At 40.9% G+C, this 22,067-nt stretch overlaps 1 protein-coding gene and 1 pseudogene across 1 annotated transcript; one reads left to right on the top strand and one right to left on the bottom strand.

Annotated features, from left to right (window-relative positions):
* Positions 1-4,342: 4,342 nt before the first annotated feature.
* On the top strand, positions 4,343-6,027 carry LOC102545078 (rRNA methyltransferase 2, mitochondrial pseudogene; annotated as a pseudogene).
* A 1,056-nt stretch (positions 6,028-7,083) lies between these two features.
* On the bottom strand, positions 7,084-20,867 carry ZNF157 (zinc finger protein 157). The gene is made up of 5 exons (XM_072956251.1): positions 20,787-20,867; positions 18,826-18,977; positions 9,938-10,064; positions 9,545-9,640; positions 7,084-8,618 (listed from the first exon to the last, which is right to left on the bottom strand). Exons 2-5 carry the CDS (start codon positions 18,895-18,897, stop codon positions 7,591-7,593), a joined length of 1,323 nt encoding a protein of 440 aa, XP_072812352.1. The 5' UTR covers positions 18,898-18,977; positions 20,787-20,867; the 3' UTR covers positions 7,084-7,590.
* Between the last annotated feature and the right edge of the window lie 1,200 nt (positions 20,868-22,067).

Raw genomic sequence — 22,067 nt, 5'->3', positions numbered from 1 at the left:
CTAATACAAGATCATCAGAAACCATGAAGGCTCTAATGTAGGGTAGGCTCTCATGAGTCCCAGATATTATGCTGGGTCTCATGAGGTCAATATATCGTATTAGGGGCTGAGGGACTGGCATCCACAGGGATGGGGGTGGCGAATGGGCTGATGCTGGGATAGAGATAAAGTCACTTTAATGGTGGCTAATGGCTCATCAGCAGAGCGATAAAGTACTAATGTGGGGTCAGCAGAGACTAGTTGGATTTTTTATGAAGATCCAAGACACTCTCCTTGTGACCAAGATTAGCAGACACTAATTGATATACTATCAGCAATAGATACTGTGATTGAGAAACAGGAGGCAAAGACTCTAAACTAGTGGCTGGTAGTCAGTAGTCACAGTGTTGAGGCTAGTATAGAGTTAGCAAACACAGTGATGGGTTCCAGTGTATGGTCAGCGTGCACCGTACTGGGGCATCACTGCATTCAGACACTGTATTAGTGGGTAATGGGGGACCAACAGGCACAGTGATTGATGATGGTGAGTGCAAGGTCAGCAACATTGTGACTGGGACTTATGAAGGTCAAAGACATTGTACGCATTGCTAATGCACAGTCAGCAAGGTGAGACCAGTGTGGATTCAGCAGATACTGTGATGGAAGCTCATGGAGGTTAGTCTCCGATCTTGTGGCTAATTGGGGAATAGCAGAGAGTGATGGTAGCTAAGGTCGGATCAGCAAATACACTGCTGGGACCTCATGCATATTGAAGAAACTGTACTACTGCCTAATGGAGGATCAACAGACACTGTGCTGGGAGCTAATTTAAGGTCGGCAGACTCTACTCAGGCCTCAACGGGTCAAAGACACAAGACTTGTGGTTAAAGATGGGGGAGGGGGATTTAGCAGCAAACACAGGGATTCGGCTGCTGTTAAGGACAAAAAACATGGTGCTGGGTCCTCAAGGAGGTCGTACTCTGTGCAGGTGTCTAACAAATCAGATGACATTAATGTATGGTCAGCAGATACACTGATAGGCTATAACGTAAGGTCAGAAGACACAGAGACATGGGCTATTTAAAGGAAAGCAGACACTGCTGGCTCCTCAGGTTAAAAACTTGGAACTTGGTAAACGGTGGATCAGAAGATAGAGTGACAAATTCATGTGAGTTCTGCAGACACTTCAGTGGGGTTCAAGAGGATCTGTCACCATATTGGTGGCTAATTGGGGAACAGCTGATAAATATTGGTACAACTTTGCTGTGTTGTGGGTTCATGGTCATCAAAGACACTATTGGTGGCTAATAAAAAATCAGCAGACACAGGGATGGGATCTAATGTAGAATGAGCAGACACTGTGATTAGAACTCATTGGGTTAAATATACTATATGGTGGCCAATGGGGAATGAACAGAAAATGGTGAGAGGCAACATGAGGTCAATAGCCACTGCATTAGGTCTAAAGAAAGGTGATAAGACACATCGCTGGGAACTAACAAGAGGTCAGTAGTCAGTAGGCTGAGTCTACAGGAGGGCAAAAAGACATAATACTGAATTAATAGAAGATCATCAGTCACTAAGCTGGAGGCTAAAGGAGTGAAAAGACACTATGCTGTGAGCAAATGAGTGTCAGCAAAAATTGTAATGGCAACTAAAAGGGGTGGTGAGACATGATGCTCTGGGCTAATGGGGGTCAGCAGACTGTTGCAACAAAGAGTTGTGATAAGACAAGATGCGGTGAGCTAATGGTAGATCAGCAGACATTGTGCTCTTGACTAAAGGCAGTGATAAGAACTGCTATAAGCTAACGAGGTGTTAGTAGACATGGTGCTGACATGTCGTGGGGGTAAAAACTGCGTCATGGTTAGCAAATGGAGGATCAGGAGAGACTGCACTTAGGCTATTGGAAGGCAAACACACTCAGTAGTGTTGGCCAGTAGGGATCACCACATAAGTGATGGTAGGATGGTAGCTAATGGAGGGCCAGCACAACCCATCATGAGACCTTAGTGAAGGTCATGTTCGTGGAGCAAAACCATTTCTAAAGCCTTGGGAGGATCAGTCTCCCATTGCCAGTGTCTTTCATCTGATTTAGCAGTCGAGATTCTTGGTTTTCTCCCAGGCAGCCCGCATCTGACTCCTGGTATGGGAACGGGGAATTTTTTATTATTGTTTTTTAATTGAGACTTAATTTACATACAATAAACTGCACAAATCTTAGGTTTACTCATTTGATAACTATTGTGTACCCCTATTAGGTTTACTCATTTGATAACAATTGTGTAACCCCATCCACACACACTCCAGTCAAGATACAGAATATTTCCATCACCTGGGAAGTTCCCTCTTACCTCTTATGAGTTAATTCCTACCCCAGAGACAATCACTGATCTGCTTTCTGTCACAATAGATTACTTTTATTTATGTTTGATATTTTCCATAATAAGAAGAATTTTAAAGTATCAAATTTATTTTTCTTAATGGATGAACTGCAGATTGGAAGAACTAAGGGATGGCATCTTGATAAATTTAACTAACACTTAGTAAATGAGGGTGACGGCATGCTATATACAAAGTGCAGAAAGTGTAATATATATATATTCAAATGTATGCTGTATTGGGGGGCATCTGGTGATTAATTCAAATACCCTGGGTAGTCATAATCATTATGGAATGCTCAGGGGAAAAAAAGCAAAACAAGTACTTAATTTAACATCAGTGTACCATGGCATAGTGCTACCAAGTACTAAAGGTGAAGAATTCACTTTTGCTTATCAAGAAAAGTACAAGAGAAAACATTCACAAGGTTGAGAGTTTTGTCACTATATAGACCTCCACTAAAGGAAACTCTGGAGGGTATTTTTCAGGCAAAGAAGAAAAGGATCCTGGAAGAAACGCAGAAAGGAATGAAGACTAGCCAAAGTGGTGAATAGGTGGATAAAATGAAATAAACATATAAAACAAAAGTGTTTTCTGGGGAGGTGCACACACACACACACTTAGATACATACATATAGATACACACATGTATATTACATATAAATATATATACCCCATAATACATCATTACATTTTTAATGTATGTATATACATGTATCTGAGCAAATTTTCTATTAAAAGATTAACTTTCAAAGACAATTTCTTGGAAAAAACCATAAAATACTATTTAAAATTAAAAAGATGAGTTAAAAAAAATAAAAAGACACACCACATTCATGGATGGAAGGGCCTAAAGCCATTTTACACCTTTCAGATTGACAACAACTTAAAAAACAACAGAGAATAAGTCCTGGTGAATATGCGTGAAAATGTAAACTTTTCCCCAAACTGCTTGTGACAGTGTAAACTAGTACAATTTTTTTTTAAAACTTCAATATTTAGTCAAGTTGAAAAACTTCTGTATCAATCAGAACCCAGCTAGGAGACAGAAACCATACCAGTTATTTTAACAGAGAGAACTTATTATAATGAATTTTTAACTAGTTATGAAGTTATTAATCATATAACTTAAGAGACAAAAGGAGAACATTAAAATTATTATGGAGATAGCAACTGCAGAAAGCAGCTGGGCTAGGGTAACAAGGGAAGAAACCGGAATTTAAACATAGAAGGTTGGAAGCAGAGTCTCCTGTGACTGGGACTCATACCTCTAAGGAGGTGGCACCAGCCAGCTATCGCTAGTGTCTCCGGGGGGGGGGTACCATAAAGCTGTTAGTGCTGGAAAACTGAAAACTAGATTAAATTGCTGCTAACATGAGGAATGGCTGCTACCCAAGTGAAGAAGGAATGCTGGGCTGACAATCAGATGAACAGGGAGCCAACAGGAAGGGGGAAAAAGGATCATGTCCCTTTTTCCTTCCCCAGGCTCAACAGTCATTTTGAGTATCTCTTATGGGCAAGGTCCAACAGGAAGCAGCAGCTGACAAGACAGAAATGTGTTTTCTAGAGTCATGGCCACAGCATCACGAAGCACAGTATAGAAGGTTGGGTTTGGAGCTGGGGCACAATAGCTTAATAACTGGCATACTGCCTACACCCTATGACCCATCGTTGCCACTTCTAGATTTAAACACTAAGCACAGAAACGATACAAACATCTTTCACTAGGGGAATGGAGAGAGAAATAAATAAACCAGACCTATATTTATCAACATGGATAGATTTTGGAAAGGTAACATTCTATGAAAAAAAGCAAGCCTCATGACTTTAAAAACAATATGATGTAAAGGATTTAAAGGAAATACAGCATTATATATTGCAGACTTTACATTATACAGAAAAAACTTAGGGTGGATTAAAATCGTAAATGTTGAAAGTTAGGAGCCGGAAGTGAGCCCGCACTTCCGGTGTCTGGAGCAGGATGGCGTCCATGGCCGGGTGAGCCGGGCGGCCAGCGGGGCGGTGGGTGGGCGCGGCGGTGGGCATTTATGTTGCACCTACTGCACGCGTGGGGGGGGGGGGAGTGGCCAGGGGCCGGCCCCAGGTCTCCAGGCCGAAAGGGGGCTCAGGGGCCCAGCTCGTCCAGGCCCGGACGCGGTCAGCCCCAGCTAGGTGACTAGGTGAGAACTGCCAACGTGAAGTAAACAGTTGGCCAAGGCTCCAGAGGAGCGACGGTCAGACAGAGAGCTGGAGAGGGCCTTGGAAAGGCGCAGGTGAGGTGGGCTCTGCAGGTGGAGGGCCTTGGAACGAGGAGGGGGCAAGGGAGGTGGGCGCCGCAGGCCCGAAGCCTGTGGCACGGGTTTCCGAGAACGGGGAGGCCGATGGGGCTGAATCCACGACACGGGATGGGGCTGGAGGTCAGCTGCCCAAATGGGGCGGATTTGGGGTGTGTATCTCCACTCTCCGCCCCTCCACCCACCTCTGGAATTAGTTCTGACGCCCAGGACCACTCCATGCCCTCTCCCCTTGAGACTCCTTACGGCTTTTGAAAGCATCGATTCCTGATAACATTGCCTCCAAATCTCATCAGCAGGCTTTTGCACTGAAGGAACTTCAGCCTGGAGCCACAGGGATAGTGATAGTTGTTTTGTTTTGTTTTGTTTTGTTTTGTTTTCATCAGAAAATGGATATAGAGCTTACTTTGTAGGGTGGTTCTGAGAGTTACATGAAAGGAGGTGTGGATAGCTCATGGCAGTTGATAAACTGTTTAAAAACCCCACTTTTCCACAGAGACTTGGAAATTGCCCTTCAATTACACACAGGTTGAGGTCGATTTTATTAAGAATTGTGACAGTTGGGTCAGACCCTGTGCTAGCCGCCGAAGTCATGGAACTAAGCGAGGCAAGGACCTGTCCTCCTGGGGTTTTGTCCAAGTCTTTCAGAGCCCAGTGAAACTTTGTATCACGTCCTTGAAGCTGGTGTGGGCTTCTCTTCAGCATCAAAGGTTCCACACCGCTGGGAGTTGCGACAAGGGTCACACTGGCGCTTAGCATCTGTGGCTGACACAACATTTGAAGGGCTGGTTTGTGAAGGCTGTGAAGGCTGTGAAGGCGGAGAATTACTGGTGTCGAAGCACCTTGCAGCTCTTGGAGCTGAATTAGAGGCACCAGAGCCTGCGGCCAGGCCTCCGGGTGTTAGACTGTAGGCGGCTCCTGGCATGGCACAGATCCCAGTGCTCCTGTTGGCTTCGTGCTTGGGGAAGATCTTCACATATTACCCCTGGAAGGAGCAACTTTTCTGTGCCCTGCTGATGTGACTGACCCAAGAACTGTCCAGAGAACTCGAGAACTGCTTCCCAGTAGGAGAGCAGATGTGATTCTTAATGACACAGCACCCAATGCCACCGAGACCCAGAGGCTCGGCCATGACAGGCTCATTAGCCTGTGATGGCCCTTTCTGGCTCCAGACATCCTGCATCCTGGGGGAACATTCCTTTGTAAAACTTAGGCTGGAAGTCAAAGCCATTGGTTACAGAAGAGACTGGCAGAGGAGTTTCAGAACAGAAGGGCTATAAAACCTGAAGCCAGCTGGAAAGAATCATCAGAGATATACCCCTTGGCCACGCAGTATCAAAGAGGGAAAGGGGGCCGGTCTGTGAAGGACTGAGCTGCTTCTGCCATTTCTGATGCTTTTTCACTGCAAATGTAGCCTCCTGAGCTCTTTTCTGAATTGTGGCTGGGGAGACACACCCTAGGTTGATCCGGGATGCAGAAGGCAGGACAAATAGGGGTCCTTTTTTTTTTTCTTAAGCCAAAAAGATATGACAAAACTATATTCAGTGGCCACCACACGTGATAAAAAAAAAAGTCTCCATAACATGATTTGTGAAGAGGAAATTATGGTGAGAAAGAGACAGGCAAAGATAAAAGGATGAAAAGACAGACTGAGGGAAGGATGAAAACAAACACCCTGAGGGAGAGAAACATACACACAGACACCTAGTATGTAACTTTCTTATTTTACCCACTGTTAGTATATTAGAGAAACGGGTTTCCATCATTGCTCCAAAAACACAACCCACAGGTTTCCAGGTATTATTTTGATTGTACAGTATAATGTAGAAAAATCTGAAATTTCCACCTGGGGATTTATTTCCTCCCTCTGGCGAATGATCTGGAAGTACGTCCATTCTTCAAGCAGTGAGAGTTCCCAGAGCAATTAAGTATGAATTGGTATGAATTATGCATGGAGTGGTTGTGCTTTGTTATTCCCGCTGGAAATGTTACTGTAATACTCCAGGCTCCAAAGACTTGACTTAAAGGTAATTGCCAAAGCAAGCAGCAACACGTTGTGTTCTTTTAGTTCCTCTTTCAGGAACTCAAAGCAGCTTTATAAAACCATATAGATTGCATTACTATAAGAGAAAAAAAATGTTCAAAGTAAAACCTTCACTTTAGAGAAGGGTATAGGAGATTATTATCACCTTGAAACTAACACCAAAACATAAAACCTCAGTGGGGAGGGTATAGCTCAGTGGTAGAGTGCGTGCCTAGCATGCACGAGGTCCTGGGTTCAATCCCCAGTCCCGCCATTAAAAAAAATTTTTTTAAATAAATAAATAAAACCTAATTACCTCCCCTCCCTCCCCAAAAAACCTCAGCAAAAGAGTTAGCAAAATTAAAGAACCAGTCACAGTCTGAGAGAAGGTATTTGCAACACACATGACCGAAAAAAGGATTTTTATATTCTCATATATTAAATACAACAACAAAAACAACATTTAAACCAAGAAGTAAAAGATAAACAGCCCATTAGAAAACAATGAGCAAAGGCTATGAACAGTTATTGCACAGAAGAAATAAAAACAAATGGTCAGTCAACAGCTGGAGGATGTTCAACCTCACCACTAATTAGGGAAATCCAAATGGAATGAAAACGAGCCATTCCCTAAGGGGATCGAATCAATTTCCACACCAGTGTAGGAGCCAAATTGTTACAGGTGCACTATGTGTGCCCCGGTAATCAGATGGCCCAAAGGGCTTGGTCAAATGGTGACAGGAGTCTTCTTAGAGAAGCTTCCTCCATAGTACAAGGCAAGGGCTGGCCTCCGTGAGTTCTCTGATGTTCTGTGACGTTGGTTTTCTGGCCAAAGACTTTCCAACATTCTTGACATTCAAAGATTATGTCACTGAGGCATACTTTCACATAGAAGGCATTTCTCCCTTGACTTCAGTCATAAAGTTTCTCGCCTGAGTGAGTTCTCTGGTGTTGACAAAGGGATTTCTTCATACTGAAGATTTTTCCACATTCGCTACATTCATAGGGTTTCTCTCCTGAATGCAGCCTCTGATGTTCAACGAGGCGTGCTTTGACATAGAAGGCGTTGCCACATTTATTACATTCATAAGGTTTCTCTCCTGTGTGAATTCGCTGATGTATCCCGAGAGATGAGTGCACGCGGAAAGATTTCCCACATTCGTTACACTGATAGGGTTTCTCACCTGTGTGAGTTCTCTGGTGATTGCTGAGAGTCATCTTCATTCTGAAGAATTTCCCACATTCACCGCATTTATAGGGTTTCTCCCCCGTGTGAATCCTTTGATGTTGGTTTAGGGATTTTTTTGCACGGAAGTTTTTCCCACAGTCACCACATTCATAGGGTTTCTCCCCCGTGTGAGTTCTCTGGTGTTGCGTAAGGGATATCTTAACACGAAACGTTTTCCCACATTCACCACATTCGTAGGGTTTCTCCCCTGTGTGAGTTCTCTGATGGATCGTGAGGGTTGCCTTCTCAGAAAAGGTTTTCCCACATTCAGTGCATTCATAGGGTCTCTCTCCTGTGTGTGTTCTCCGATGTAGAATGAGTTGTGACTTCCTGCCAAAAGATTTTCCACATTCGTTACATTCAAAGGGCTTTTCCCCTGTGTGAGTTTTCTGATGAGCGATGAGGTATGATCGTGCACTAAAGGTTTTTGCACATTCACCACATTTATAGGGTCTCTCTCCTGTGTGTATTCGCAGATGTTCAATAAGGTTTGATTTCCTGCAGTAAGTTTTCCCACATTCGTGACATTCAAAGTTTTTCTCTCCTGTGTGTGTTTTTTTATGTCCAACAAAGCCCGTTCTCTTGTAGAAGGCTTTCCTATATTTGACAGTTTGATCCAAAGTTTGAATCTTCTGATGCTGAAGAAGGTCATTATCATGACTGAGGGCATTACCACCAACAGAATTGTTGGCACACAGCAGTGACAGAGAGCCTTTAAAAACAAATCAGATCAGATCACTCTCACTCAAAACCCAACATAGGCTTCCCCTTGTCACAGTATAAAATAAAAGTGCTTAACAGAGCCTGTGAAACTACGTAACTTGGGCCCCAGCTAAAATTCTCTGATATCACCTCTTAAGACTCTCACCACCTACCCTTAAGCCACACAAACGTCTTTGTTATTCCTACAATATATCACTCAGACCAGGCTGGTACTTACTGCTCTCTCTGCCCAGAATACTCCATGTGGCTCTGACTCTCTCACTTCACTGATGTTGGCGCACTAAAGTTAACTCCACCAAAGAGTCTTCCCTGACCTCATTCCCCAAAAGCACAAACCCCATCACTGTCTACCCTTCTTATCTCGCACTGATTTTCTTTCCACCAAACACTATGTATTTGTTTGTTTCTGGTCTCTTTCCCTCATTAGACTGCAAGCTCCAAGAGAACTTGGATATTAGTTTATTCACCACCGGATCCCCACACCTAGAACGCGACCAGGGTACAGCAGACCCTCATTTAAGATTTGGTGGATGACTGAATGAATGTAGGAATGAGTGCTTGATTACAGAAGGCATCCAAGGCAACGGAGGGAAGGAAGGCAACCGAGAACACTAAAGGGAGACAGACTAGCTAAAAATAAATGTCTAAGCTGAGGCAGGCAGGGAAAGAGAAGAGTGGTAAATGACCAGAAGAATCAAGATAAAATAGGAGAGAGCACTCCAGTGTGAGCAAGATGTTGGATTGTGGGATTTAGGTACCTAAAGCATATAGACCTTAAGTCCTCCAGTCGTTTTCAAAGAGCGAGGGCCTCTGAAAAGAGATTCCTGAAAAACACTGCCTGAACATAACCTTTGATCTGAATTCCTAAGCTCTTAATTCCCCTATTTTCTGTCTGCCCAGTTCTTGCTCACTCACCTGGGTAACCATGGCCTGAGGATTCCTCCTCTAATATCCACAGTTCTTCCCCTCGTTCCAACTTGAAGATCATCTCTGGTTTGGCCACGCAGAGGCCTGTTAATGGGAAATGGCACAGGACGTGGGCCAAGCTGTCTGAGCTTTAGGGCCTCTGATGGAGGAGAAAGGTGCATCTTCATGAGCTGCACAAGGAAGGGGGCCCCTTTTAAACCTTTCATTGGGGGAAGTGAGAACACACACACACACTCTTCCTGGTGCCCCAAACTGATAAATCGTCTGTGAGCCTTCAATCTAGAACTAAAGTGTCATTGAACTCTACAAAGGCTGGACACAGTACAGCAACCAAGAAAGGAAGCGTGTGCTACCAGGAGTTACAAGGACTATAATCCTCACCCACAGATGCCAGGTTGCTGTAGTTCTCCAGCATCACATCCTTGTGCATGGTCCTTTGGGCAGGGTCCAGCCTGTGCCACTCCTGTCGGGTAAAATCCACAGCCACGTCTTCGAATGACAGAGATCCCTGTAACAACAATCTGCAATGATCAGAATGGGACGCGTGGAAATGATGTGTGGGAACTAATTCTTTCAACAGAGCACCGTTGACAATTGATTAGAAGAAGCTACACTGGTGTCGAGCGGAAAAAAAAATGCACAGTGTGAGAGCTGTGACTTAAGTTTTATTGGGGGCCAAATGAGGAGCATAGCCCGGGTGACAGTCTCTCAGGTAGCACTGAGGCACTGCTCCAAAGAGGTGATGGGGGAGGTCAGTACATATGTGATTTTGCTGAAGGGGGATACGTGCCATCAAGCACACGTTTTGGCAGAAGGTTGCTGCTAACCATGAGGAGCAGATGTCTCCGTTAATGGTTTTAAGCTTTTCTAGATATAAGAAGATGCAAGAAACTAGGCTCATAAAATCTTTTCCCGAAAATATCTACCTGAAGGCCTGTTCTGCCAGAGAAGTTTTCCCAGAGCACAGAGTGCCTCATTTCTCATTTCGACCCTGAGCTCCTTTCAGGGTGTGTTGAAGGTCAGCGACTGCAGTGGCTAGTGACCCAATCTTTGTAGAGGCAGATGGCAAGGGCCAGTGTTTAGCGGGCACCGGACGCCTGACTCTGTCTTGCTTGATATTATCCTTTGGGGGAGGAAAACTCCAAACAGCCCTGCTAGTGTATTAATTTTTCAATTCATGAAGGAAAGACAACTGACTACTAAGTTAACAGTATGTGCCTAGACCTGTCCCAGTTGCTGGGGAAACAACAATATACACAAAGCTAAACTGAAAGAACTGAAAGGAGAAATGGGAACATCCACAAATATGGCTGCCAACTTTCAACACCTCTCTTACTTATAAGAGGAACTAATAGACAGAAAATCAACCAGGCTATTGAAAAACTGAACACCACCAATCAACCAATGACTTTGTAGAACATTCCACTCAAAAACTAAGAGATCAACTGTTTCTTCAAGTACACGTGGAATATTCACCAAGCTAGACCATATCCTGGATCATAAAACAAACTTCAACACAATCAATCAAAGGGCCCACTGGGTACCAAGGAAAATTGACCTGGAACTCTGAGATAATCTCCTGATAAAACTATTAGAATTTAAAGACAAGGAAAAAAATTCCTCAGGGTCTCCAGGCAAAAGAATTAGATTGACATCAATTTCTCAAAAACAACATACAAAGCAAGGCATCTTCAAGAAACTTAAGGGAACAAAGTACAAAAGAAATTATATCCAGGCAAGATACCCTGCAAGTGTCAAGGCCTTTAGACAAAGTTTTAAATATGCCAAAATATGTGTGTTCTTCTCAGGGAATTTGCTAGAGTTGTGCTGTCTAATATGGTCGCTACTAACCACATGTAGCTATTTAAATTCAAATTTTGATGAATTAGAGTGGAATAAAATTAAAAATTCAGTTTCTCAGTCACACTAGGCACATTTCCAATGCTCAATAACCACATATGGCTGGTTACAGTGCTGGGCAGCACAGATACGGAACATCCCCATCACTGCGGGAAGTTCTATTGGATAGCACTATACTAAATGATGTGCTTTGACCAAAAACAGTGAATGGGAAAATTTTGGCCAAAGGACTGACAGTGGGCATTCCATATATTTAACTGGAAAGCTAAGGCTAAAACAAGGCTGGGGTCACAGGTTAAAGGATAATCTATAAACATTAAGTGTCCTGACAAAGTAGGAAAAAAATGCAACTAAAATATGGGAGGAGCAGGGAAAGAAAAAGGGGGAAACTGAATAAAATCATTGACTGCTGTATAGGTAATAGATGAGAGACAAATTAGATGGTAAAAGATTAATAAAGAAAAAGGTAAAGGGGAGGGTATAGCTCAAGTGGTAAAGTGCATGCTTAGCATGCATGAGGTCCTGGGTTCAATCCCCAGTACTTCCTCTAAAAATAAATAAACCTAATTACCCTCCCCCGCAAAAGGAAACAAACAAAGAAAGAAAAAGGTAAATTGGTACGGCCATTATGGAAAACAATGTAGAGGTTCCTCAAAAAATTAAAGCTAGAACTACCATATGATCCAGCAATCCCACTTCTGGGTATATATCCAAAGGAAATGAAATCACTATCCCGAAAAGATACCTGCACTCACATATTCACTGCAATATTATTCGCAATAGCCAAGATACAGAAACAACCTAAGTGTACAGTGATGGATGAATGGATAAAGAAGATCTGGTGTATATATATAGAATGGAATAGTATTCAGCCATGAGAAAGAAGGAAATGCTGCTGTTTGCAACAACATGGATGAACCTGGAGGACATTATGCTAAATGACATAAGACAGAAAGACAAATACCATATGATCTCCCTTATAGGAGAATCTAAGAAAAAAAATTGAACTCAGAAGCAAAGAGTAGAATGGTGGTTACCAAAGGTATGGGGGAAATGGGGAGATGTTGTTCAAAGAATACAAAGTCACATTTATGTAGGATGAATAAAGTCTAGAGATCTAATGTACAAGCATGATGGCTATACTTAATAATACTGTATTGAACAATGGAAATATGGTAAGAGAGTAAATTTCTGGTGTATACTCATCACACACAAAAAATGGTAACTATGTGAGGAGATGATACGTTAATTAACTTAACTGTAGTAATCATTTCACTATGTGTATGTATATCAAATCATCATGTTGTACACCTTAAATATATACAATTTGATAAATAAATATGTAACTTTAAAAAAAAATAATGTTGACTAAGAGTACTATAAAAAGGATGAACACAAAGGTAACCCCCAGCATAAAAATATAAACCTTCCTAATTACCAAAAAAAAATTTAGAGGAAACACTCAATAGAGAAAGAAGCACACCAAATATAACATATACATGCAGTAATTACATCATAAAATAAAACAAGAGAATTGAGAAATACTTGTATTATTTATATTATCAAACAGTAATACAAATAAAGTTCCTGCATATGGCAACCAACTGTTAGAAGTTTAAAGACACAACTTGCTTCCATCAGCTTTCTTATGCAGTATTTCATGTACACAGTATCCCTATGCTTTCAGACAGCATGCTTTATTTAGAGGTATTTTGCTCTAAAACTCTTAATCCCACACAAAGTTACTGGTATATCACTGAGTAATTTGACTCTGGGTCAGACACATTTTAATTATCCAATCAGATGATAATTCATATTCAGCCCTTCTCTTATTACTCATTAACTGGACACAAAATCTTGTAGGTTTTAATCTTACTTAAACACTGAATGAAAAAAAATCCTTTTAAAAAGAAAAACGCCACAGGAGATCTGTAATAGCATTTATGACGAGGTTATAATAGAAGACACGGTTTCCATGATTCATATGGAGATCTAGCAAAAGATTTCTGGACTCTCGAGTATCAAGAAATCTTTACTAGAGAGGAATTATCGATTTCTCTGTGAGGGCATTGTAATTCATATGTCTGACTGGAATGTCAGAATATCAGCAATAAATTTAGACTTTCAAAGTTTCTAGTTGTAAACAATTGTTGGCCAACATGCCTACATTCTAAAACTTGTGTTGATATTTTCTTCTGTTAACTTCCTTTTATCCTAATATTTATCCTATTTATATTTAGAAGCTTCCTAAACACCACAGGAAAACAAAATTAACAAGTAAATAAATGAACCAACAAAAACTGGCTGGGGATGTGGCCATTTCTAACTCTCTTTTGGAAGATCTGGGAAGGAAGAGTTAGAGGAGGGTAAAGTACTGATCAGGAAAAAGTCACCATGCATTGCCCAGAATCATCAGCCTCCAAATAGCACTACTATTTAGAGCGTGAAGAGGAAGATTTTTGACTATCATTTACAAAATCAAATACAGTACAAAAAAGAAAACTACACACCAATATCACTCATGAGTATAGAGGCAAAATTTCTGGACAAAATATTGGCAAATATAATTCAGTAATATATTAAAAGAATTCTACACCACGACCAACCGGGGTTTATTCCAGGGATGCAAGACAGGTTCAATATTCAAAAATCAATCCATGTAATCCACCACATTAACAGGGTTTTTAAAGTCACATGATCATATGAATCAGTGTAGAAAAAGCACTTGAGGAAACCTAACACTCATTCCTGCAAAACCCTGAATAGAAATAGAAATAGAGAAAGCACCTCAATTTGATAAAGAGCATCTAAGAACAAAACCATAGCTGACATTATACCCAGTGGTAAAAGACTGAAGACCAAGAGCAAGGCAAGGATGTCCATTCTCACAACCCTTATTCACCATCATGCCGGAAGTTCTAACCAGTGCAATAAGGCAAGAAATGGAAATGAAAGGCATACTGAATAAAAAGAAAGAAAGAAAACTGTCCCTTTTTCCAAATGACAAGGTCACAAAAATCAAGATAAACATACAAAAACCAATGTGTTAGCTATATGTTAGCAATGAAAACATGGGCTCCAAAATAAAAAATATAAAACCATTTACAAACACTCAGAAGTATGAAACACTAAGTATAAATCTAACAAAGCTAAAAAAGCAAGACTTATAAGTTAAATATTACAACGAGCTAGCAATCTTTTTTTTTTATTGAGTTATAGTCAGTTTACAATGTTGTGTCAATAGCAATCTTGAGAAAGAAGAACAAGGCTGGAGGCATCACAGTCTCTGATTTCAAACTAGTTGACCCTTGAGCAATGCAGGATTAGGGGCATCGGCCCTCTGTGCAGTTGAAAATATATAGTTATAGTTGGCCCTCCATATACTTGGTTCCCCTTTATCCCCAGTTTCTTTGTATCCACAGATTCAACCAATTGTGAACCATGTAGGACTGTAGTATTTGCCATTGAAAATAATCCACATATAAGAAGACCAGCAACCTGTGATGTTCAAGGATCAATTGTATATTACAAAGCTACAATAATCAAAACAGTATGGTACTGGTATAAAAACAGATACAAACAACAGAACAGACTATAGAACCCAGAAATAACCTACACATATGTGGTCAATTAATTTATGACAAAAGAGTCAAGACTGTACAATGGGAAAAGGACAGTATCTTAAGAAAATAGTGGTGGGAAAACTGGACAGCCACGTGCAAAAAATGAAACTGGACCACTATCTTACACCATATAAAAAATTAACTCAAAAGGGATTAAAGATTTGAACGTAAGACCTGAAACCATAAAACTTCTAGAAAGCATAGGGGGTAAGCTCCTTGACATCAGTCTTGGTGATGATTTTTTTGGATCTGACACCAAAAGTAAAGGCAACCAAAGCAAAAATAAACAAGTGGGACTACATTAAATTAAAATGCTTCTGCACAGCAAAGGAAACCATCAACAAAATGAAAAGGCAACCTACTGAATGGGAGAAAATATCTGCAAATCATATGTCTGATAAGGGGTTAATATCTAAAATATATAAAGAACTCATACAACCCAATTGCCAAAAAAAATCCAATTAAAAAATGGACACAGGATCTGAACAGATATTTTTCCAGACAAGATATACAGATGGCCTGTTGGCCTGATGTCCTGTTGTACATGAAAAGATGCTCTACATCACTAATCATTAGTGAAATGCAAATCAGAATCAGAGTGAGATATCACCTTATACCTGTTAGGATGGCTGTTATCAAGAAGACAACAAATAACAAGTGTTGGTGAGGATGTGGAGACAAAGGAACCCTTGTGCACTGTGGGAATGTAAATTGGGACAGCCACTACGCAAAACAGTATGAAGGTTCCTCAAAAAATTAAAAATAGAACTACCATATGATCCAGCAACTTCACTTCTGGGTATTTGTCTGAAGAAAATGAAAACACTAACCCGAAAAGATATATGCACCCCCATGTTCACTGCAGCATGATTTACAACAGCCAAGAAGCAGAAACAACCTAAATGTCCATCCAACTGATGAATGGATAAAGAAAATGTGATATATGTATGTATGTATGTGTATATACATATATATGTGTGTGTGTGTGTGTGTGTGTGTGTACGTAATGGAATATTATTCAGCCATGAGTAAGAAGGACATTCTGCTGTTTGCAACAACTTGGATGGACCTTGAGGGCATTATGCTAAGTGAAATAAGTCAGACAGAGAAAGACAAATACTATATGATCTCACTTATATGTGGGATCTAAAACAAAATAAAACAAACAAAATAACAAGCTCACAGATACAAAGAACAGATTGGTGGTTGCCAGAGGTAGGAGGTGGGGAGTGGGTAAAATGCATGAAAGGGGCCAAAAGGTACAAATTTCCAGTTATAAAATAAATAAGTCATGGGAATGTAATCTACAGCATGATGACTATAGTTAATGATATTGTATTGCATATTTGAAAGTTGCTAAGAGAATAAATCTTAAAAGTTCTCATCACAAGAAAAAAAAAACCCCGTAACTATGTATGGTGATGGACGTCACCTAGGCTTATCTCAGTGGTCATTTCACAGTATATACAAATACCGAATCATGTTGTATACTTGAAACTAATATAATATTGTAAGTCAACTATATCTCAATTTAAAAAACAATAAATAAAAGTATGGTATTGGTAAAAATAGACAATGGGACAAATAGAGAGCCAGGAAACAGACCCAGGGAAATACAGACAACTGATCTTTGACAAAGCAGCAAAGGCAAATCAACGGCGAAAGGACAGCCTTTTCAACAAATGGTGCTGAAACTAATTGAATATCCATATGCAAAAAACAATACTTCTAGACGCAGTCCTTACAACTTCTATGAAAATTAATTCTAAATGGATGTTAGACCTATATGTAAAATGCAAAAGTATAAAACTTCTGCCAATAACAGGAGACAATTTAAGTGACTCTGGGTTTAGCAACGTTTTCAAATATAACACCGAAAGTACATTACATGAAAGAAAACTTGACAAGTTGGACTTCATTAAAATTTTAAAATTCTGCCCTGTGAAAGCCACAGAATGGGAAAAATACTTGCAAAACCCATACTTGATAAAGAACTTGTATTTAAAATATACAAAGAAAAATAAAATAAAATAAAATAAAATAAAATATACAAAGAACTCTTAAAAATCAACAATAAGAAAACAACAAGCCACATCAAAAAATGGGCAAAAGATCTGACTAGACACTTGATCAGAGAAGATATACAGATGGCAAATAAGCATGTAAAACCATATACAACATCATTTTTCATTAGGGAATTGCAAGTTAAAATAATAATAAGATACCAAAACACAATTAATAAAATGGCTAAAATCCAAAAAACTGACAATACCAAATGCTGGTGAGGATATGATACAAGAAGAACGTTCATTCATTGCTGGTGAGAATGAAAAATGGTGAAAAAGTCTGGAAGACAGTCTGGCAGTTTCTTATAAAGTTAGCCAGTCTTACCACATGACCCAGCAATTACACTCCTAGTTATTTACCCAAATGAATCGAAAACTATGTCCTCACAAAAACCTGGACATAAATGTTTACAGCAGCTTTATTCATAAGATGTCCTTCAATAGGTGAATGGATAAGCAAACTGTGGTACAGCCAGACAGTGGAATATTATTCAGTGATAAAAATAAATGAGCTATCGAGCCATGAAAAGACATGGAGGAAACTTGAGTGCAAATTGCTAACTGAAAAAAGTCAATCTGAAAAGACCACAGACCATATGATTCCATATACGACATTTTATTTAATTATTTTATTTTGGTTGGGGGGAGGTAACTAGTTTATTTATTTTTAGAGGAGCTACTGGAGATTGAACCCAGGACCTCATGCATGCTAAGCAAGCGCTCTACCACTTGACATTTTAGAAGAAGCAAAACTAAGAGATACTTTTAAAAAATCAGTGGATGCCAGAGTTTCAGGCAGAGGGAGAGGACGGATGAACAGCTAAAGCACAGATGAAACAGGTTGGCATGATGGATATATGTCATGATGCATTTGTCAAAACCCACAGAATATGAGACACAAAAAGTGAGCCCTACTCTAAACTGTCAACTATAATTAATAGCCAATAATCAATATCGGCTAATTGCAACAAATGAACCACACTAATACAACATATTAACAATAGGGGAAACTGTGTGCCAGAGGAGGGGGGTGGTGCCCAGAATGGTATATGAAACCATATCTTCTCAATTATTCTGTAAATCTAAAACTGTACTAAAACATTAAATCACTTGATTGTTTTAATGCTCTTTGCATACAATCCAGCAAATGCACTCATGTGCATTCATCCCACACAAAAATCTTACACAATCATAGCATCCTTATTCATAACAGCCAAAAACTGGAAACAACCAAGATGTCCTTCAACCAGTAACTGGTTAAGCAAACTGGTAAAGCCATACCATGGAATACTAGTCAGCAATAAAAAGGAAGAAATTATTCATATATGCAACAATCTGGATGAACCTCCAGCGAATTATGCCAAGTAAAAAAGCCAGTCCCAAAAGGTTACTGTATGTTCTATTTATGTAACATTCTTGAAATGACAAAATTATAGGATTGGGGCACAGATTATTGGTTGCCAGGGGTTAAGGAGGGAGAGTGGGAGGAGGGAAGTGGCTATTAAAGGGCAACACTGAGCAATCCTTGTGGGGATGGAAATGTTCTGTATGTCAATCTCCTGGCTGTGATATTGTACCGAGATTTTTCAAGATGTTACAATGGGGGAAACTGGGTAAAGAATACATTGCATTTGAATCTACAATTATCTCAAAACTGAAGTTTGTCTAAAAAAATAAAAGAAAGAAAAATAGGGGGGGAAAGTAGGCTCCTCCTCCTTACCTCAAATGATCTGCCAGGTTGTCCTGGAACCAGGGCAGGAAACCTCTGGGGTGATTTCCCATTAGCTGGCATGTTCACTCTGGGTATCAGCCCACCTTCCAAAGCTGGAGAGGCCTCTGTATGTGGGCTGCAGTCAGACTGAATGGAAGATCCTGCAGCCTCCAATAAGGGGAAAAGTCAGCAGCTCCACAGAGACACCAAGTCTTAAAAGGACAGTATCCATGTCATCAGTGTCATTGCACATTCACCCCGCAGAGTTCAGCAACTCTCACTTGAGTATTAGTCAGGGTGGACTATGGAAACAATCATAAGATTTGGAGTCAAATTAATGAGCTCAGAGTCTCATTCTTTGGTGGCTCCACAGGGAGTGCTTCACACTTTACACAGCCAGCCCATCCCTCAATTCTAGGTTCAAGGCAGATCTGGGTTTGGGGAGAGGGAGAGGGTGGAACTGAGGCAGTGAATGGTGCTGAAGTCCCATGGGGTAGGCAGGGGAAGGACTTGTCCATGGGATCCCTGGTGGGTGACGGTGGAGGCAGAAAACCTGGAAACCTGGTAATCTGAAGGAAAGGGAGCTCTTCTGCCCAATTGAACTATTTTGCCACTTTAGGGTGAAAAATCCCTCTTAAATTCTTCTACAGGGAAGCTCTCAGCCTCTTCTTTCCAGACGATGCAACATTAATAATATGAGGGGGTAGGAAACATGCTGCTTTTAACCTAACACCAAAAAAAAGCATTTGACACAATTCAGCAGTCATTCCTAATAAAAACTCAAATTAAAATGAGTTAGAATTAAATCACTTAAATATCACAAAAATCATTTACAAAACACATAGCCCTGAAATACTATGCTAAAAAGTAAAATGATGAAGCAATGGCCATTAAAATCAATAAAAAGATAGGGATGTCTGATCCAACTCAGCATTGTTTTTCTGGCTGCAGCTCACACAATAGAAGATGAAATAATCAGAATAAATATTGCAAAGAAGTGAAAATGTAGCTTTCTTTGGTAGTGATATGCTTTTACACAGAGAAAAGCTACCAGACTCTACCAGAATTCATTGGGTAATTTGATAAGGGGCTGGATACAAGATAATATTATAAGAGCGGATAGTTTTTTTCCCTCTGTAATAACAATGATCAAATGAAAACAGAAAAAAATCCATTCGTAATGACAGCAAGAAAAATATAGAATATGTAAAATGAACTTTTTGAAGGAGCTGCACCTATACAGTTTTAAAAGTTTTTAAGAACTGACAAATCTAAAATAGTCACACAGACATACCATATCCCTGGATAAAAAGATTTTAGAAAAATGTCAACCCTCCCAAAATCATTATAGTAAAGTAATGTAAAGAATAAATAAAAAAGAAAAACTAAATACAAGGCTCAATAATAATAATACGGTGTATATAAAATTTTGTGGAATGCAGCTAAAGAGATTCTTAAGGGGAAATTCATGTTCTTAAATTTTTTTTAACAAAGAAAGGCTGAACATTAAGAATTGACATCCAATTTAAGAAGTTAGATAAAGAGACAATAGTACAGATAGCAGAAATTAAGGAAATAGAAAACAAAGGGACATCAGAATGGATCAACAAGCCCAAAAGTTGATTCTTTGGAAAGGCTAATAAAATTAGCAAATCTCTGGGGCGACTGAGGGAAAAATCTAAAAGCACACACTATTAGGACTTGACAAGACGCAGCAAGGAATCTAAAAACTGACTCCCTCAGAAGCCTGGATCCGTGACTCGCATATATTCCCATTCACCAGATTCTCTACTTCTCCACCAACTGATCCCACAAACTGACAGTCTGTCATTCTCAAAAGCCAACAAAGCCATCACCTCAAAACCCACTGATGACTGTCACGCCACAAACCCTCATGCACCCGCTTTAGCGGCGCCCGCCAACAAGACTTAAAACAGCCTCCGAGGGCCACTTCCGTTTCCTGTCCTCACCTCTTGCCCCTTCTGGGGCTGTTGATTTCGCACACGATCACACAAGAGCTGTGAGGCTGCGGTCTACTCACTCTGAACAAGGTGCGCTTATGGGGCTGCAGAGACTTTGTCCCGGAGCCGCGGCGCCGGGCGAGGAGCATGGCTGCGCCGGGGCCCTTCCGCCGTGGGGGCCGCCATCTTGGGGCCCGTGCCGTACAGCGGGCTGTTCCATGGAAGGCGGGGCCGGGGGCTGTCGGTCAGGGGTGAAAAACTTCCTGAAGGCAAGCTTCCGAGAGATTGCTGGTCTTTGGAACGGGGTCCTATAGGTCTGTTCAAAGTTTACAGAAGCAGGAGTGTCAAACCCCATCCTGATCCTCGAGGGAGATACACTGGGGGGGGGGGGTGTAGTCAGGACTACAGGTTCCTCTTGGGCGATGTCACTAAGGAAAGAAGTTAGAATGGTTCAGTCCCCCCCCCCCCCGGTTGATACCACTGGGCAAGAGAGGGGAGTCAGGGTGGTACAAGCCTCTCCTTGGAGAGACCACTGGGGAAGAGGCAGTAAGTAAAGTCAGGTCTTCTTCTGGGCGATACCACTGGAGAAGAGAGGGGAGGAGCCAAGGTGGGGCCGTCTCCTTTTGATGTACTGGAATTAGTAAGGAGGAGATTTTAATCTCCCTCAATCTCCTTTACCCCACTAAAATGATAGTAGCTAGGAATAATAATACTAGCCTTAGATATGGACAACTAATGTTTTCCAGCAAATTATCAATAGGAAAATATTTAGAAAATGTTATAAGCACACTCTCGATGAAAATACATCAAGACATGCCCCCCACACCTGCCAACCAGGTTAGCCTCTCTTGTATGGAAATTCTGGAGCTGCTACTGACTCGGGGGAGAAGAGATTTCTGGGTGTTCTTCACCTCTGAACTCCTATACACATTCTTTAAAGCCTGGTCCTAGTATATATACCCTCCTGCACGAAGCTTATGAGACAGGCTCTTTACTCTGCTGAAGGTGTTTCAAACCCAGCAGGTAGACCCTGGCTAAGCTTAGGCATGGCTTGCTGGGCACCCTAAGGACATTCATTTCCTCTCCCTGGGCCTCAGCTCGACAAATCTGGAGAATTTGAGTGTCAGCCTCTCAAACGATCCCATTTTCTCTGTCTCCACCTGCAGTATTTGTGAACTGGATGGAAGACAGAATGGCAAGTGTGAGAACATTGCTGTAACACACACACATCAACAGAAATTTCCAAAACTCACTATCTTTGTGACTTCTGGTCTCAAATCCTGGGCTCTG

This window comes from Vicugna pacos, chromosome X (assembly GCF_048564905.1).
Source record: "Vicugna pacos chromosome X, VicPac4, whole genome shotgun sequence".
In the NCBI taxonomy this organism is placed as follows: domain Eukaryota; kingdom Metazoa; phylum Chordata; class Mammalia; order Artiodactyla; family Camelidae; genus Vicugna; species Vicugna pacos.
The sequence above is the reverse complement of the archived record's forward strand: the minus strand, read 5'-3'. Positions and strand labels throughout refer to the sequence as shown.

Excerpts from the sequence above, each read along its gene's own strand:
- ZNF157 (XM_072956251.1), bottom strand. The coding sequence starts at position 18,897 with ATGCCAGCTAATGGGAAATCACCCCAGAGGTTTCCTGCCCTGGTTCCA. Across the intron at positions 9,641-9,937 it reads CAGCAACCTGGCATCTGTGG|GCCTCTGCGTGGCCAAACCA; the intron begins GTGAGGATTATA and ends TCCCATTAACAG. Across the intron at positions 8,619-9,544 it reads CTCAGGCCATGGTTACCCAG|GCTCTCTGTCACTGCTGTGT; the intron begins GTGAGTGAGCAA and ends TTGTTTTTAAAG.